General features: G+C 51.5%; 1 protein-coding gene across 5 annotated transcripts in view; it reads left to right on the top strand.

Moving 5' to 3' along the window:
* Positions 1-14,236: 14,236 nt before the first annotated feature.
* The window catches only part of ALCAM (activated leukocyte cell adhesion molecule), a 171,555-nt gene continuing 167,899 nt past the window's right edge, over positions 14,237-17,892 (top strand). For all 5 annotated transcript variants that reach the window (XM_029082857.1, XM_029082858.1, XM_029082861.1 and 2 more), the window contains exon 1: positions 14,237-14,312. In XM_029082857.1, the coding sequence (XP_028938690.1) occupies positions 14,252-14,312 (61 nt within the window). In that variant the 5' untranslated portion in view covers positions 14,237-14,251. The remainder of the gene's footprint in view (positions 14,313-17,892) is intronic.

The raw sequence follows: 17,892 nt of genomic DNA on the forward strand, positions 1-17,892 counted from the left end.
TTCCTGTTATTCCTCCTCATCTAAACTGTAAACTCGCCGTGAGAAGGGAACATGTCAACCGACTCTGTTGCATTGTATTCTCCCAAGTGCTTAGAAGAGTGCTCCGCACACGGTAAGTGCTCAATAAATACCACTGATTGATTGATAATAAATCTCATCTCTCTACAACTTCCTGTGTGAAGAAGTATTTGCTTTGGTTGGTTTTAAAAACTACCGTGTCAGGCTTCAGCAGGTGCCCTTACATCCTGGGGTTGACTGTGAAAATTGCTAAGAGCTTTCTATGTGCCAAGCACCGTACTAAGTGTTGGGAAAGATGGAAGATAATCAATCATAATCTTACCTGGCTGGTTTCTAACTACAACCCATCACGCTCACTTCACTCCTTCAACGCCAACCTACTCACCGTACCTTGGTCTCGTCTACTTCGCCAACGACCCCTCGCCCTCACCCTGCCTCGGGCTTGGAACTCACTCCCCCTTTATATCCAAAAGACCATCACTCTCTCCACCTTCAAAGCCTTATTAAAATCCCATCTCCTCCAAGAGGCCTTCTCTCACTAAGCCCTCATTTTCCCTACTCCTTCTCCCTTCTACAGTACCCTTTTTCAAGAATTTGTACCCTTTATTCACCCCATGCTCAGCCCCACAGCACCTCGTTTTCCCTACTCCTTCTCCCTTCTGCAGTACCCTTGTTCAAGAATTTGTACCCTTTATTCACCCCACCCTCAGCCCCACAGCACTTACCTACATATCCGTTATTTATTTTAACGTCCAACTCCCCCTCCAGGCTGTAGACTCCTTTTGGGTAGAGAACGTGCCTACCAGTTCTGCTATATTGTCCCTTCTCAAGTGCTGAGCACAGTGGTCTATACACAGTAAGAGCTCAATAAACCTGACTGATCGACAGATGGATTGATTGGTCTCCATCCTACATAGGGATCACAGTCAACGGAGAAGGGAGAACAAGTATTTAATCATTTTACAGATGAAGAAACCGAGACATAGGGATGTTTAAGTGACTTGCCCAAGGTCATGCTACAAGTAAGCGCCAGAGCTCCATCCCCCTAAGCATCATGGTTGGCATTTTCTGACCTTCTCCACCTCCATTCTGTCTTAACTGAGACGTACCGACCATCTACAGTCAAGAGGGACGGGAGAGAAAGGAGGGGAAGAAGGAAAAGGTAGAAAGATGCAAGAGAAAGACAGCAAAATCCCTCACTGCAGCATGGACCTCCTGGAAACAGCACGGGTCTGGGAGTCAAAGGACCTGGGTCCCAATGCCGACTCCACCAGTTGCCTGCTGTATGACCTGGGACATGTCACTTCACTTCTCTGTGCCCCAGTTTCTTCAACTGTGGAGATGAAATACCTGTTCTCCCTCCTACTTAGACCGTAAACCCCGGGTGGGTTTACTTGTATCTACCCCAGGGCTCTGAACAGTGTTTGACACATAGTAAGCACTTAACGAATGCCATAATTACTTGGAATTATTACTGCTTTAAAGCTTGCCCCTCCCAACTTCTTAATCCAATCCACCTTCAGGCTAAGACTCCATTGTGGGCTGTGCCTTATTCCTGCCCCACACGGGGTTAATTCCCAACTTCTGACCCAGGGCTCCCAAATAGTTCCGGAAAAGATCTCTCAACACATCTATGAGAGTATACATTTTCTTTCCTGTATTCTCCACTGACATTCTAATGTTTTTCTGAACATAATAAAAAGGTCATTTTCCACCTTAATTCATCTCCTCCAAAAGCTCCTCATATTTCTGCAAATCCAGGTTTCAACAAGTTTGATTTCATTCCTTCTACAGTATTTTATTTGCTTTACCTCAGCTAAAAATCCCGACTGCCACCTTACGCTCTACTCTAATAGCTTGAATCAGGATTATGTTTTATTGGCTGACTGCATAATGTAGATATGTTTTAAAAGGAGAACCATTCCTTCTACCAGAGAATTAAATGCCCCTTTCAGTTGCTGCCTGTGGATTTTTTTCTGATTTCTTTGCGCAAGTCTATTCAGTAGTTCTTCGTGTATCGATGACGTCCGGACCAGACCCCTCGTCAAATTTCAAAGACTCACCGGGAGAAGTCACAGACGGAGCACACTTAACGTCGCCTCCGCTGTCTCCCCATTTTCAAGTCTGTCGTCCCCTTTCCGGACCTGGAATTTGGGTGATTTCATTCAAGATGGCACACCACTCTCCCTATTGTTTTTTTAATGGTATTTGTTAAGTGCTTACTATGTGCCAGGCACCGTACCAAGTCCCGGGGAAATGCAAGATAATCGGGATGGATATAGTCCTTTTCATTCATTCATTCAATAGTATTTATTGAGCGCTTACTATGTGCAGAGCACTGTACTAAGCGCTTGGGATGAACAAGTCGGCAACAGATAGAGACAGTCCCTGCTGTTTGACGGGCTTACGGTCTAATCGGGGGAGACGGACAGACAAGAACAATGGCACTAAACAGCGTCAAGGGAAGAACAGCGTCCTTGTCCCACATAGGGTTCACAGTCTTAACCCTGATTAAGAGGCACAGAGAAGTGAAGTGATTATTAAAATAATAATAATAATAATGGTATTTGTTCAGCACTTGCTACGTGCCAGGCACTATACCCCATTTTACAGATGAGGTCACTGAAGGCCAGAGAAGTAAAGTGACTTGCCCAAGGTCACACAGCCGACAAAATCACCTCACCTCCAAGAAACCCTCTTTTCTCCTACTCCCTCTTCCTTCTGCATCACCTATGCACTTTGATCTGTATCCTTTAAGGACTTGCTATTCACCCCACCCTCAGCCCCCCAGCATGCGTGTACACATCCGTAATTTATTTTAATGTCTGTCTCCTCTGTTAGTCTATAACCTTCTTGTAGGAAGGGAACTCTGTTGCATTCTACTCTCCCGGGGGCTCAGTACAGTGCTCTGCGCCCAGTAAGTATTCGATAAATGCCAATGATTGATTGATGTGTATAAAGACCTTCAGGGAAATTGGTTGCAGTGAGGTAGGCTAGGTTAGATGGGAGTTGAAGATATCCTGACTATGATGGATGTCATCAATAACGATGATTTTAGGTGTGAGCTAGATCAATCAATCCCTCAGTGGTATTTATCGAGCACTCACTCTATGCAGAGCCCTGTACTAAGCGCTTGGGAGAGGACAATACAACAGAATTAGCTGACACATTCCCTGTCCATAATGAGCTTAGAGTCTAGAGCACTGGAGAAAACCATTCAGTGGAGTTGATACTTCAAAGCAGCAGCGTAGGCCGGTAGCAGGATCTAATGCGGCTCCTGGGAGAAGCTGAAGATAACACTGAGGGCAACAGGTGGGAAGCTTTTTGGAAAATCACTATATTTTCTTCTGACTACAGAATGTCTTCCCTTTACGGGCCTATATTATCTGCCTTTCACCATCCATGTGGTAGATGTGTAGTTCTTCCTTCCAGTCTGTTAGATGGCACGTGGCTCAGTGGAAAGAGCCCGGGCTTCGGAGTCAGAGGTCATGGGTTCGACTCCTGGCTCTGCCACTTGTCAGCTGTGTGACTGTGGGCGAGTCACTTAACTTCTTTGTGCCTCAGTTACCTCATCTGTAAAATGGGGATTAACGGTGAGCCTCACGTGGGACCACCTGATTCCCCTGTATCTCCCCCAGCACTTAGAACAGTGCTCTGCACATACTAAGCGCTTAACAAATACCAACATTATTATGGCAGGTAACTCATTCATTCCTTCAATAGTATTTATTGAGCACTTACTATGTGCAGAGCACTGTACTAAGCGCTTGGAATGTACAAATTGGCAACAGATAGAGACAGTCCCTGCCCTTTGACGGGCTTACAGTCTAATCGGGGGAGACGGGCAGACAAGAACAATGGCAACAAATGGAGTCGAGAGGAAGAACATCTCATTAAAACAATGGCAAATAAATAGAATCAGGGTGATGTCCATCTCATTAAACAAAATAAGTCAGTCAGTGGTATTTACTGAGCACTTAGAGTGTGTAGAGCACTCTATAAAGTGCTTGGGAGAGCAAAATACAACAATAGAGCAGACACATTCCTTGCTCACAATGAGTTTACAATCTGGAGGGGATCTTACAGTCCCAAGGGGAGTTTACTAATCTCCACCCTTATTATTGGCCCACAAGTGGAATAATTCCTGGGCAAAAGGCGGTACCGGCCTGGCACTCCCAGCCGGTGGAGCTTGCAAGGACATGGGGATCTCCAAGGGTGGCGTTCCCAGGGGATGGGGCTTGTAAAGGATGGATCGCCAGAGGGTGGGGCTAATAAGGGATGGGATAGGATTTTTAAGGTTCCGGCTCCTGATTTTCTTGGCGAGAAGATGGCACAGCCCCGGGAAATGCCCCTAATGGCTGTAGGCATTGCCCAGCCTTAAACTAGGAGGATTCATCCCCGGAAACAGGATATCAGGAGGAGGAAAATGAGGGAACTAGCAGAATTCCCTCTCCCTGAACTTTCTCCTTACTCCTACTTACTCAGAATGGGGAAAGCTTAAGCTGGAGACGAAGGGAGGGACAGGAGGAGAAGGAGCGTGGCCTAATGGTTAGAGCCGAGCCTGGGAGTCAGAAGGACCTGGGTTCTAATCCTGCCTCCGCTACTTGTCTGCTGTGACCTTGGGCAAGTCGCTTAACTTCTCTGTGCCTCAGTTACCTCATCTGAAAAATGGGGATTAAGACTGTGAACCCTTTGTGAGACAAGGACTGGGTCCAACCTGTTTAACTTGTATCTACCCCAGCGCTTAGTACAGTGCCTGGCACATAATAAGCCCTTAACAAATACCATTAAAAAAAAAAAGCTGAGGGAGGTTAGGATAACATCCCAGTTTCCATGCCCCACATTACTGCCAGCTCAGTGGCAGCTTCGGGATCCTGACGTCAGTGGCCCCAGATCACCAACTCCAGCACGCAGTAATACTATTTCTTGAGGCAGGGGAAAGTTCAGGCTAAGAAAGCAGTTCTTCCACCCAACTCATGGGCATTAGGCAGCTTCCTCATTCAGCATATCCAGAGTGCCAGCAGGACTTGGGAAGACAGAGGAGGGAGAACTCTTCAGACCAATATTTATGTCTCTGCAGAAAGGGCGGCACCTTCAGAGAGGATTCGTTGGGCAGTCCCTCTTTGATCTCTGAGGATTTGTGAAAATGGCAGACTGTCAGCCCTAGTCTCCAACCTCACTTCCTTCCTTTAGTCAGGAGCAACCTTCTCATACTTCCCTTTATTTCCCAGGTCCTAAGGAGGGCAGATTGATACTCATATTTCCCTTTGCCTATATGTCACTGCAATAAACTGAAGCCGAAAGGGAATCTGAAGGTGAAAGGGATACTGGTAAAATGGGATTCTCCTACCTTTCCCGCATCACTAGAAAGTGCAGGATGAAGGCCTTGCCAGGTACTCTGGGAACAGGATAAAAGGAAGTGAATCTGCAGTGAGAGGGATTTATATTAGAGAGAGAGAAGACTTTCTTCACAGTCAAAATTATTGAAGGATTTTAAGCCTCTAAGGAAAGCCATTTTTTTTTCAATGGTATTTGTAAAGGACTTACTATGTGCCAGATACCGTACTAAGCACTGGAGTAGATCCAAGCTAATCAGGTTCTCCTGCTAGACTGTAAGCTCACTGTGGGCAGGGAATGTGTCTGTTTATTGTTAAATTGTACTCTCCCAAGAGCTTAGAACAGTCATTTGCATACAGTGAGTGTTCAATATATACGAATGAATGAAGTAATGAAAGATCATCATCTATTTTCCCATATGGGGCTCACAGTTTTAATCTCCATTTTACAGATGAGGAAACTGAGGCACAGAGAAGTAAAGTGACTTGCCCAAGGTCCCACAGCAGACAAGTGGTAGATCAGGGATTAGAACCCAGGTCCTTCTGACTCCCAAGCCATTGCTCTATCCATTAGGCCACGCTGCTTCTCTAGCCTTCCAGCGTCCATCCATTCCATATTTTGTCTCTGGAGATGACCAGAGGATCCTCCAAATGATTGCCCTTCACGAGGTCCACCCTCATGGTTGGAGAAAGCCTAACGAAAGTGGTCGAATCCTGCAAGGTAAGTGGCCTTTAAATAAGGTGAGAGAGGTAAGCCTTCCTGGAATGCCTTCAACGGACCCCGATCTTTTCCATGAAGATGGGAGAAGAACTGAGATGTTGAGAGACGGAAGGAGAGGGACCCAAAATCTACACGTGACCATATTTACATTTCCTGGTGAGCTCTCAAGAGATGAGGTCTCTCTCCTAATTTACCAAGACTTCCTAACCATAGCAGTTGATGTTATTTCAATAATTTATAATAATAGTAATAATAATGGTATTTGATAAGCACTTATTATGTGCCAAATTTATAAAGCACAAGTGTTTCTTTTACTTCAAAATCATGCTACTATTCCCCCGGGATGGCAAATTAATTGAGTAGCTAATCCTCAAATCAACATAATCTCCAATCTCTACTTAGTATTTCCCCCACAAGGTAGAACTTCAGGGGCTGAGGAAATCAATCAATCAACCAACCATTCAATCAATCAAAGGAATTTATTGAACACGTACTCTGTGCAGACCACTGAATTAAGCATTTGGGAGAATATAATACAAGAGAGGTAGCAGACACATTCCCTGCCCGCAACGAGTTTAGAGTCCAGAGGATGGGCTTATCTATTTGGACGCTCCTCCTTATAATCTGTTTTCTGCAATCCGGGCAGAAAGTTGTTTTATTATAGGCTGAATCTTCCCCCCAGTTTTTCACCTTGAAGTCCAAAAATGATTTGAATCTGCCTGACCTTACAGAAAAACAAACACATTAGGTACCTCCCCACAATGTTAAGGTGCTGGCCATAAATTAAATTAAATATTTGTCGTATAGCACTGTTGGTGCTGGAGAGTTTATGAGTCATCTGGGTGTGTGAAATCAACTGCTCGGAATTATTACTTTGCCCATTTTCACCCAGAAAGAACAAAGAATAAAGAACGTCGGGGATTAAGATCCTGGACCACGTTGAAGCAACCCAGTAGAGAGGCGAGCGCGGACATTACCTCCGTTATCAGGCCTTGTTGAAACGTTACGGAAAACACTTTTCACTATGTTTGCTCGGAAAATAGTTTAGAGAAATGCACTGTACAGTATTTGAACTTGATGGATGAGGAGTTCAGGGCTGTTGTCTGATATTCAACCAGATTTTCGATTATCCTCACTGGAAATTTGCTTTAGAAGTCATCACAGCATCTCATTCATTTGCCGGAACCGTGAACGATATTTGCAGTTAACAGAAAGAGGTACCTCTATATTATATTGCACAGTTCATGAGTGATGGATTACTACTATTAACACATTTTTGCCATCTAGTATCTTTAAAGCCCATGATCTCTGGGATTAAGTATCTATGAAAGAATTATTTCTCATTATTAGTTTACTTAAAACAGAACTTTATTTTTTAGAAAAGAAAATTCACGTATGACTCGTTTTTCATGGAGTTCATCATAAACGGTATTTGCTGTTTTACTAGGTGAAGTTTTCATTCTTCTCACATAACCTCTCATCTGTATTCTTCAAAGGAATCCATGGCGAACCACAGAATGGAGGGTTAGGGCTTAGTGGAAAGAGCACGGGCTTCAGAGTCAGAGGTCTTGGGTTCTAATTCCGGCTGTGCTACTTATCAGCTGTGTGGCTTTGGGCAAGTCACTTAACTTCTCTGTGCCTCAGTTACCTCATCTGAAAAATGGGGAATAAGGCTGTGAGCCCCATGTGGAGCAACCTGATTACCTTGAATCTATCTCAGCACCTAGAACAGTGCTTGGCACATAGTAAGCGCTTAACAAATGCCATCATTATTATTATTGTTATGGTGGATGACCAAGCAAATAGTGGAAACTCTGGGGATCATCTGGAGAATGTTTAATCAAATTTTATTTGTTCATTTTTTAAATAGAATTTGTTAAGTGCTTACTACGTTCCAGGCACTGTACTAAGCACTGGGGTAGATGCAAGCTGATCAGGTTGGGCACAATCCCTGTCCCACATAGGGCTAGCAGTCTTAATCCCCATTTTCCAGATGAGGTAACTGAGGCACAGAGAAATGAAGTGACTTGCCAAAGATCATACAACAGACAAATGGCAGAGCCAGGATTAGAAGCCACGAGCTTCTGATTCCCAGGCCCGTGCCCTATCCACTAGGCCATGCTACGATTAATTTCACACCCACTCACTTCCTATATACTCAGATCTAAAAGAGCTGTTTCTTTCAGTTGAAAACTGACCACCTACACTGACCTCTGGGTAACCCTGGGGAAGCACAGAAAAAAAAAGATGCTCCCCTTTAATCATTTTGTGCACTTGATGTACTTTCTCATATTATATATATATATACATCTATATATATGTACATACATATATAAACGTATATACATATGTACATTTTAAGCATCCATTTTCTGTGCTCACTGTGTTTTTGGGTGTAAATTTTTTAAGGAAGGGATTTTCCCATCCTTTAGTCTCGGGACAGGATGCAAAATGACTAAGAGTGTTTCTCGTCGGACTGGAATGATTTTGAACTTCTTATAACAGTCATATATAGCACCCCGCTGTCTCAAGTGAGTAACTGGTGATTCTGAAGAGTCTTTGAGGGGTTTCCGCCTTTACAATCTCCCGAGTTTGTTTTCATTAGTCAGCGTTACTGAGCATCTTGTTATAAATGCATTTCAACCCCACGGCAGAGTCGTTTTAATGCTATTAATACAACTCAGAAAATTAATGAAACCAACTATTACGTTTAACTGGGAGGTTATGGGAGAAATGAAAGCTGCTGTTTGTCCTCAAGCACATATCTGGAATGGTTCCTAGAGCTTGGTCTGGGGGATGTTTCTTTGAAGAATAATAATACCTTGAATTTGTTTGCAGCTTTTATTTTCCCCAACCACTTTCATCCCAATTATCTCATTTGATCCTCCTCATAACATCCCAGTGAGGTAAAGAGAAGGAGGTATTAGTATTACCAGTTCACAAATGAGGCTACCGAGGAACGGAGAGCTTGGGTGACGTTTCCCAATCGAAGGACACGCAGCAAGCCAGAGACGGAGCTGGGATTAGAACTCAGACCTTCCGGGTCCCAGCTTTGGGGTATTTTCCACTAGACTGAGTGGTTAGACTGTAAACTCTTGGAGAGCAGAGACTGTGTGTACCAACTTTATTGTACTGTCCCAAGTGTTTAACGTAGTGCTCTCCCCAGAGCGCTCAGAAAATCCCATTGATTGGTATCGCATTCCGGGGGATAACAGGATCCAGGTGGGGAAGCGAGATCCGCTCAAACGTAATCTTCCGGCACTTACTGGTAACACCTGATGGCTGGCTAGAAGGAGGTTACGAGGGTTACACACAGAAATAGTTCCACTTGGGACAAGGAGACTGACTTCCTGAGGACTCTGAGGAAAACGGGGAGTTCCGGGACCTCCCCCCGACCCCTTCTCTGCAGGGAAGGGGACCAGGGGTTCAGTATATCCCTGGAGAATAAGGAACCCACAAGGCATAAGAGCACGGGCCTGGGAGTCAGAAGGTCAGGTTCTAATCCCACTCTGCCACTGTGTGGTCTTGGGCAAGTCCCTTCACTTCTCTGTGCCTTAGTTGTCTCATCTGTCAATTGGGCATCAAGCCTGTGACCCCCTCATAGGATAGGGACTGTGTCCAACCCAATTTGTATCCCCCCCAGTGCTTAGTACAGTGCCTGACACCTAGTAAGCGCGTACCAAACACCACCATTACTATTATTAAAGTGGAACAGGCACAGGAGACTAAGGGGTTGGTCCGAGGCCCCGGTGCTCTCCGGCGACTGGGGGTTCAACTCACCCAGAGGCGCTCCGAGCCGGTGCTAACTCTCGGTAGCTCAGGTTACGGGGGAGAGGACTTTCATCTCGCCCCCGTGACGCTGGCACCCTTCCCTCTTCCTGCAGGCTGGAGGGCACACCCACGGCAGGGGGTATGAAGAGGGGTGACCGGAGAGAAGGGCGTCATAATGATACCCTCCTCCCTGCCACCCACAGGCACGGGTGAGGCTCGGAGTTAGGGAGGAGGTGGGCTGAGAAGCAACTAACTGGTCGCTACCCCTCATCCGGAACCCCAATCTGAAAATCTGAAGTCGGCCCCCAAGGGCTCGTCAACTTGGGGTGCAATGGACGGTCCCCGGTGGCTGAGAGGGGGTCTAATGGTGAACCAGTAGCAATGGGCTCTCGGTACCTGTTCTGGGTCACTGGTCACAGCTCTGTCACTCGAAAGATTTCAGTCTGGATACAGCGGGAAGGAGGGAGGAAGAGAATCAATCCAATCGATGGGCGGCATTTACTGGACGCTTACTGTGCGCAGAGCACTGACCTAAGAGCTCGGGGGAGCACAAAACAGGAAGGAGGAAGGGAGGGAAGGAGAATAAGAGGAGGAAGTGTACGGTGGGCAGGGAACATGTAGCGTGGCTTAGTGGAAAGAGCACGGGCTAGGAGTCAGAGGTCATGGGTTCTAATCCCTGCTCTGCCACTTGTCAGCTGTGTGACTTTGGGCAAGTCACTTCTCTGTGCCTCAGTGTGAAATGGGGATTGTGTCTGTGAGCCCCTCATGGGACAACCTGATTACCTCGTATCTATCCTAGTGCTTAAAACATAAGAAGTGCCTAACAAACACCATCATCAACTTGTCTATCAACTGGTATATCGTACTCTCCCAATCGCTCAGTCCAGTGCTCCGCACTCACTAAGCGCTCAGTGAATACCAACGATTGGCTGATTTGACTGATTGCTTAAATTGAAAAGTGAGGGGTAAAAAAAAAAAAAAAACCCACAAAAAAAACACAAACACCAAAAACTGAGGTTCGACTGCACTCGGAAATGGGGAATGGATGGGGCAGGAGACTCAGCTGAAGCTAAGGGGGAAAGGATTAATGAATAATGGTATTTGTTAAGCGCTCACTGTGTGCCAAGCACTGTTCTAAGTGCTGGCGAAGGTGGACAAAGCTGGAAAAAGGCACTTTTCCTCTTCCTCCAGCCCCCGACCCCGGGGGGAAGGGGCCTGGTTGATGCCAGCTGCCGGCAATGGGTAGGGAGGCCGGGAGGCCCCCTCCCCAGGTGAGAGAACTTGCTTAGATGAGGTTTGCACCCTGCAGGTTTTGACGAGGGAAAGATTAAAAAAAAAAAATCAAGAAAAAAATATCAAACCCAATCAAAACCCCTGAGACAATCTACGGTCTGGAAACTCCTGCTCTGATCTCATTTGTCCACGGGAGAAACCAAACATTTGGCATTTAGAGCCACCAGTGGCTTCTTAGGAAAATAAGAAAAAAACCACCCAATGCGTCGAAACCTCCCCCGTTTCACCTAGAGGCCGTTCCTCTTTCGCTTTGAATCCCTTTTTTCCCTCCCCCTTTTTCGCCCACCTCCATCATTCCTCTCCCCTCCCTCTGCCCCCATCCCACCCCGTGCTCTCCACGTGCTCCAGCCATCCCACGGGGAGACAGCAGAACGAGAATGATGGGATTTAAGCGCTTACTCCGTGCCCAGCACTGTGCTAAGCACACCGTCCCCTTCCTAGGGCCACGAGGGAACCTGCCGTGTGACCTTAGCCGAGTCACTTCACTTCTCCGCCCCTCAGTTTCCTCATCTGTAAAATAGGGGTGAAGGCCGTGAGCCCCCACATGGGACAGGGACTGTGTCCGACCCGATTTGCTGGGATGCACCCCAGCGTTTAGTACAGTGCCTGGAACATAGTAAACCCTTAACAAATACCATCATGATTATTATTAAAATGGGGACTGCTTCCAACCTGATTAGTCTGTATCTACCCCGGCGCTTAATATAGCGTCTGGCACCTGATCGGGGGCATTTATTGGGCGCTTGCTCTGTGCAGAGCACTGGGCTAAGGGTTTGGGAGAGTGCAATCCAACAGAATTAGCGGACACGTTGCCTGCCCATAACGAGTTTAGACTAAGAACCATTTAAAATTCTTTGCCAAAAAAAAGGTGGCAGGGAAGGAAGTGGGAATCTAGACTGGAAGGTCTTTGGGGGCAGGGATTCATTCAAGCGTATTTATTAAGCGCTTACTGGGTGCGGAGCACTATACTAAGCCCTTGGGGAAGTCCAATAGAGTAAAGAGTGGCATCCCTGCTCACAGTTTAGAGGGGAGAGAGACAGATAAATACGACTAGACATCCCCCTCAATAAATCAAATCTCGGATACATACCTAAATGCTGTGCGGAGGGAAGAATGTGCCTGTCTCCGGTTGTAGCGTAATAATAATAATGACGATGATGGTATCTGTTAAGCGCTTACTACGTACCAAGCACTGTTCTAAACACCGGGATGGATACAAGATTATCTGGTTGTCCCACTTGGGGCTCACAATCTTAATCCCCATTTTCCAGATGAGGTAACTGAGGCCCAGGGAAGTGAAGTGACTGACCCGAGGGTCACCCAGCTGACAGGTGGCGGAGTCGGGATTAGAACCCACGACCATTAGAAGCCACACTGCTTCCCAAGCGCTTAGTACAGTGTTCCGCGCCCAGGGAGCGCTCCAAGTGTAGATATCCATATAGAGAGAGAAGCAGCATGGCTTGGTGGAAAGAGCACGGGCTGGGGAGTCAGAGGTCGTGGGTTCTAATCCCGCCTCCACTACTTGTCTGCCGTGTGACCTCGGGCAAGTCACTTAATTTCTCGGTGCCTCAGTTCCCTCCTCTGTAAAAATGGGGATTAAAAACTGTGAGCCCCACGTGGGACAATCTGATTACCCTGTATCTACCCCAGCGCTTAAAAGAGCTCAGCACATAGTAAGTGCTTAACAGATATCATCATTTTATATATATATATATATGAGATATATGCTATATATATATATATATATGAAGCAGCGTGGCTCAGTGGAAAGAGCCGGGGCTCGGGAGTCCGAGGTCACGGGTTCGAATCCCGACTCTGCCACCTGTCAGCTGTGACCGGGGCCAAGTCACTTCACTGCGCCTCAGTTCCCTCATCTGTAAAGTGGGGACGAAGACTGCGAGGTCCACGTGGGACAGTCCGATGACCCTCTATCTACCCCAGCGCTCAGAACAGTGCTCAGCACACAGTGAGCGCTTAACAAATGCCCTCATCATTATATATCGCTATTGTTCTCGTCTGTCCGTCTCCCCCGATTCGACCGTGCGCCCGTCAAAGGGCAGGGACTGTCTCTGTTACCGATCCGTCCACTCCAAGCGCTTAGTTCAGCGCTCTGCACATAGTAAGCGCTCACTAAATACTACCGAACGAGTGACTGCGTATAGATAGCTAGCTATGATTCTATCTATCTCTTCTGAGGGTTTCGATGCCCGACCGTTCGTTTTGGCGTCCGGCTCCCCCTTTTAGAGCGTGAGCCCGTTGCCGGCCAGGGATGGTCTCTAGCCGGCGGCCATCGGGAGCGCTCAGGACAGCGCTCCGCGTACAGTCGGCGCTCACTAAGTAGGACGCAGCTGGGCCGGGGAAGTTCACGAGGTGCGGGGGAGGGGGACGGGCCGCCGGCCACGGGCGAGGGGCGGGCGAGGGGCCGGCTCCGATTGGCCGGCTCCGCGCCGAGGGGGCGCGGCCGACCAATGAGGCCCCGCCCGGCCGCCGGGCCCCACCCGGGTCCGCCCGGGGGCGAAAGGCGGGCTCCGATTGGCCGGCGCCGCGCCGAGGGGGCGCGGCCGACCAATGAGGCCCCGCCCCGCCGCCGGGCCCCGCCCCCCCGTCCCGCCGGGCCGGTCCTGGAGCGCCGCTCGGCTGCCGCTCGCCGCCTCCGACACCTGCTCGGCGCGGCCGGAGGGAAGAAGGAGGGAAGGAGACGGAGCGAGAGAGAGAAAGAGAGAGAGAGAGAGAGGGGAGGAGAGACGGGGGAAGGAGCGCGGGAGCGAAGGAAGGAGGCGCAGACGGGGAGCGGCGCGCACCGGCTTCGCTCCTGCGGCTGCCGCCTGCGGACCCCGGCGGGACCGGCCGCCGCCGCCGATTTTTTTTTTTTTTTTTTTTGCGTTGCACCTGGGCTTGCTTTTTTTTTTTTTTTCCTCCTTATTTCTCATCGTTCCCGGAGGAAGGAGAGGCGTCCGAGAGCGGGGCCCTCGGCACCCGGCTGGCCGCCGCCGCAGAGAGGGAGCCGGCCGGAGGAAAGTTGCGGTCGGGGGAGCCCGGCGGACGGAGGGAGGCAGGGAGGCAGGGGGGCGGCTCCAGCCCGGCCGCGGTCCCCCCCCCCCCCCTCCCGGCTATGGCCACCTGCCGCCTGGCCTGGAGCCTCCTGGTGGTCGCCGCCGTCGCCCCGAGGCCCGGTGAGTCGCCCCGGGGGGGCGGGGGGGGGGGCCCGCACCTCGGGGATGCGCCGCGCTTTTCCTTTCGGTTCCCTCCCGGCCCCCAGACTCCCCCTCCCCCTCCCCATCCCGCAGGGAGGGCATCGACCGAGGCCCCGCCGGGACCGGCCGGGCTCCCCCCCCTGCGGCGTGCGCTCCGTCCGCCGGACCCGCCCCACCTTCGGGGCTGGACGGCCACCCCCGAGACGCAGAGGCAACCCCACCTGCCCCCTTGCCCCCGGCTCCCGTCTTTCCTCCTCCTCCTCCTCCTCCTCCTCCTCGATCCGATGGTATGTATTGAGCGCTTACTGTGTGCGGAGCAGGGCGCCGAGCGCTGGGGAAGCACAGTTGGGCAGCCGCTGGAGCCCCTCCCCGGCCGCCCACGGGGCTTCACGTATCCCTGCAAGTTTTCCGAGGGGAGGTGGGGCTTCCTTGTCAGCCTCCCCACCGAAGCCGGCCTTCGGCTTTTCTGCTCATCCGTTTTCTCTTCTCTTTTCTCTCATGGAAACGGAGCTCGTTTCCTCCTTCTCGCAGACCCGCATATCTCTTTCTCTTCTCCCCACCTCCCTTCTCCCCATCTCCTTTTCCGCCCTCCCTCCCTCTGTCTCTCCCCCTCTCCGTCTCTCCCTCTCCTTTTTTCCTCCTTCGTTTCTGGCCCCCTTCTCCCCTCTCTTTCTCCCCAGTTCTCTCCCCATTCTCCCCTTTTTCTCCCTCCTTTTTCTCCCCTTTCCCCCCTTTCCCCCCTTTCCCCCTTTCCCCCTTTCCCCCCTTCCCCCCTTTCCCCCCTTTCCCCCTTTCCCCCCTTCCCTTCCCTTCCCCCCTTCCCTCCCCTTCCCCCTTCCCCTCCTCCCCCCCTCCCCCCTTCCCCTCCCCCTCCCCTCTTCCCCCCTCTTCCCCCCTTCCCCCCCTCTTCCCCCCCTCTTCCCCCCCTCTTCCCCCTCTTTCCCCCCCTCTTTCCCCCCCCTCTTTCCCCCCCTCTTTCCCCCCTCTTTCCCCCCCTCTTTCCCCCCCTCTTCCCCCCCCCTTCCCCCCTTCCCCCCCTCTTCCCCCCTTCCCCCCTTCCCCCCCCTTCCCCCCTTCCCCCCTCTTCCCCCCTTCCCCCTTCCCCCCCTTCCCCCCCTCTTCCCCCTTCCCCCTCTTCCCCCCTCTCCCCCCCTCCCCCCCTCTTCCCCCCTTCCCCCCCTCTCCCCCCCTTCCCCCCTTTCCCCCCTCTTTCCCCCCTCTTTCCCCCCCTCTCTCTTTCCCCCCTCTCTCTTTCCCCCCCTCTCTCTTTTCCCCCCTCTCTCTTTCCCCCCTCTCTCTTTCCCCCCCTCTCTCTTTCCCCCCTCTCTCTCTTTCCCCCCTCTCTCTTTCCCCCCTCTCTCTTCCCCCCCTTCTCTCTTCCCCCCCCTCTCTTCCCCCCCTATCCCCCCCTTCCCCCCCCTCTCTTCCCCCCTCTCTTCCCCCCCTCTCTCTTCCCCCTCTCTCTTCCCCCCCTCTCTCTTCCCCCCCTCTCCTCTTCCCCCCCTTCCCCCCCTTCCCCCTTCCCCCCTTCCCCCTCTTCCCCCCCTTCCCCCCCCTTCCCCCCCCTTCCCCCCCTTCCCCCCCTTCCCCCCCTTCCCCCCCTCTTCCCCCCTCTTCCCCCCTCTTCCCCCCTCCCCCCCTCTCCCCTCACTCCCCCCCTCTCCTCCCCCCCTCTCCTCCCCCCCTCTCCTCCCCCCCCCTCCTCCCCCCCTCTCCTCCCCCCCTCTCCTCCCCCCCTCCTCCCCCCCTCCTCCCCCCCTCTCCTCCCCCCCTCTTCCCCCCCCTCTCCTCCCCCCCTCTTCCCCCCCTCTTCCCCCCCTCTTCCCCCCCTCTTCCCCCCCCTCTTCCCCCCCCTCTTCCCCCCTCTTCCCCCTCTTCCCCTCTTCCCCCCCTCTTCCCCCCTCTTCCCCCCCCTCTTCCCCCCCCTCTTCCCCCCCTCTTCCCCCCCCTCTTCCCCCCCTCTTCCCCCTCTCTCTTTCCCCCCTTTCCCCCCTTCCCCCCTTTCCCCCCCGCCCTCCCTTTTCCCCTCTTTCCCCCCTTCTCCCCTTCTCCCCTTTTCCCCTCTTCCCCCCCTTCCCCCTTTTCCCCCCTTCTCCCCCTGCCTCCCCGTTTCCTCCCTTTCCCCCTCCCCCCTTTCCCCCTCCCCCCTCCCCCCTTTCCTCTTCCCCCCCCTTTCTCCCTCCCTCTTCCCCTTCCCCCCTTCCCTCCCTCCCCCCTGTTCCCCCCCTTCCTTCCCTCTCCCCTTTCACCCCCTTCTCCCCCTTTCCCCCCTTCTCCTATACACACACGTTCGTTAAATTCATCCCCAGCCAAAGCTTCCAATTGATCTCAGAATCTCCAAATAACTCTCCACCCCCTCCCCCACCCAGGATAAAAGAGTGGGTTTAAAGTGTGCATGCATGTGTGGACGCACGCGTGCCCGTGGCCGTGTTCGTATGTGTCTGTGGCGGAAGGGGCTTCCCTTTCCCTCCACCCGCCGCTTCAAGTTGAATTTCTGGTCGGGGCCCAAGCAGAAAGGATGAGTTATGGGCAGGGAGCGCGTCTACCAACTCGCTGGAGGCGTACTCTCCCGAGCGCTTAGTACAGTGCCCCGCACACGGTAAGCGCTCGGTTAGAATTGATTTCCCCAGGTGAGAATCTCCAACAGGAAGGGCAAGTCTTGTGAGGTTTCACCCTGTGGCTGGGTGTGGGCAAGGTAGGGGAAGGGGCCCGTCATGATTATAATAAGTGTGCTGTTAGATTAAGCACTTACTCTGCGTGAGGAACCTTACTGAGCGCTGGAAGTGTTCTGGGATCGCTCAGGGCCCAGGTCCGTATGCATTCCGTCCCACGGACTGTGGCGAAGGGAGGGAAGTATGTAAAATGCAGAAAGGAACGTGTGAAGATTCTGATTTGGCTCTCACCATTTTAAACTTCACCCCGATTTATTCTATCCTCCTATCACCCCTCCCTGCTCTGCTACCTCCCTCTCCCTCTCTGTCCCGCAGCCGGGGTCTGCGGAATGATTTCTGGGCCGGCAGCGATGCCTCATGGGGAGCGGTTCTGTTTTTCGACCCTCCTCCTTCCCCGCCGAGCCCCGGCCTGCCCCACGCTGTGTCTCCTAACCACGTGGGTCCACGCCGGCGGCAGCCACGGCGGGTGGACGTGGAAAAGGAGAATGGTCTAGTGCAGTGTGTCGCGCCCAAGCCCCCATCCGAACCCTTTCCTGCTCTCGGGGCTCTGAGCGGGCTCCTTTCGCTCCAGCCAGATGGCGGGGTAAATGTTACGAACCTGGGCCTGCGTGCCTAGAGCCACTGGACTCGCGTTATGTGGGGAATATATCACCGCCAGTGTCCCCGGTGTTTGTGTGCGTGTGTGGGTTTTAAAAGATCGTGGCATTGAACAACACACCGTCAACAGTCCTGACCTAAACTCCTAGAGCGGCTAAATGCACTTTATTCAGACCTCTCTTCCAAACGGAGTCCTCTGGGGATGCAGTATAAAAGGTTGACACAATAGATGGGGACAGTTAGCTTCCCCCACCCCCCCCCCCCACTTTTCTTTCTCTCTTTTCCTTTCC

Source organism: Ornithorhynchus anatinus, chromosome 17 (genome assembly GCF_004115215.2).
Source record: "Ornithorhynchus anatinus isolate Pmale09 chromosome 17, mOrnAna1.pri.v4, whole genome shotgun sequence".
NCBI lineage: Eukaryota > Metazoa > Chordata > Mammalia > Monotremata > Ornithorhynchidae > Ornithorhynchus > Ornithorhynchus anatinus.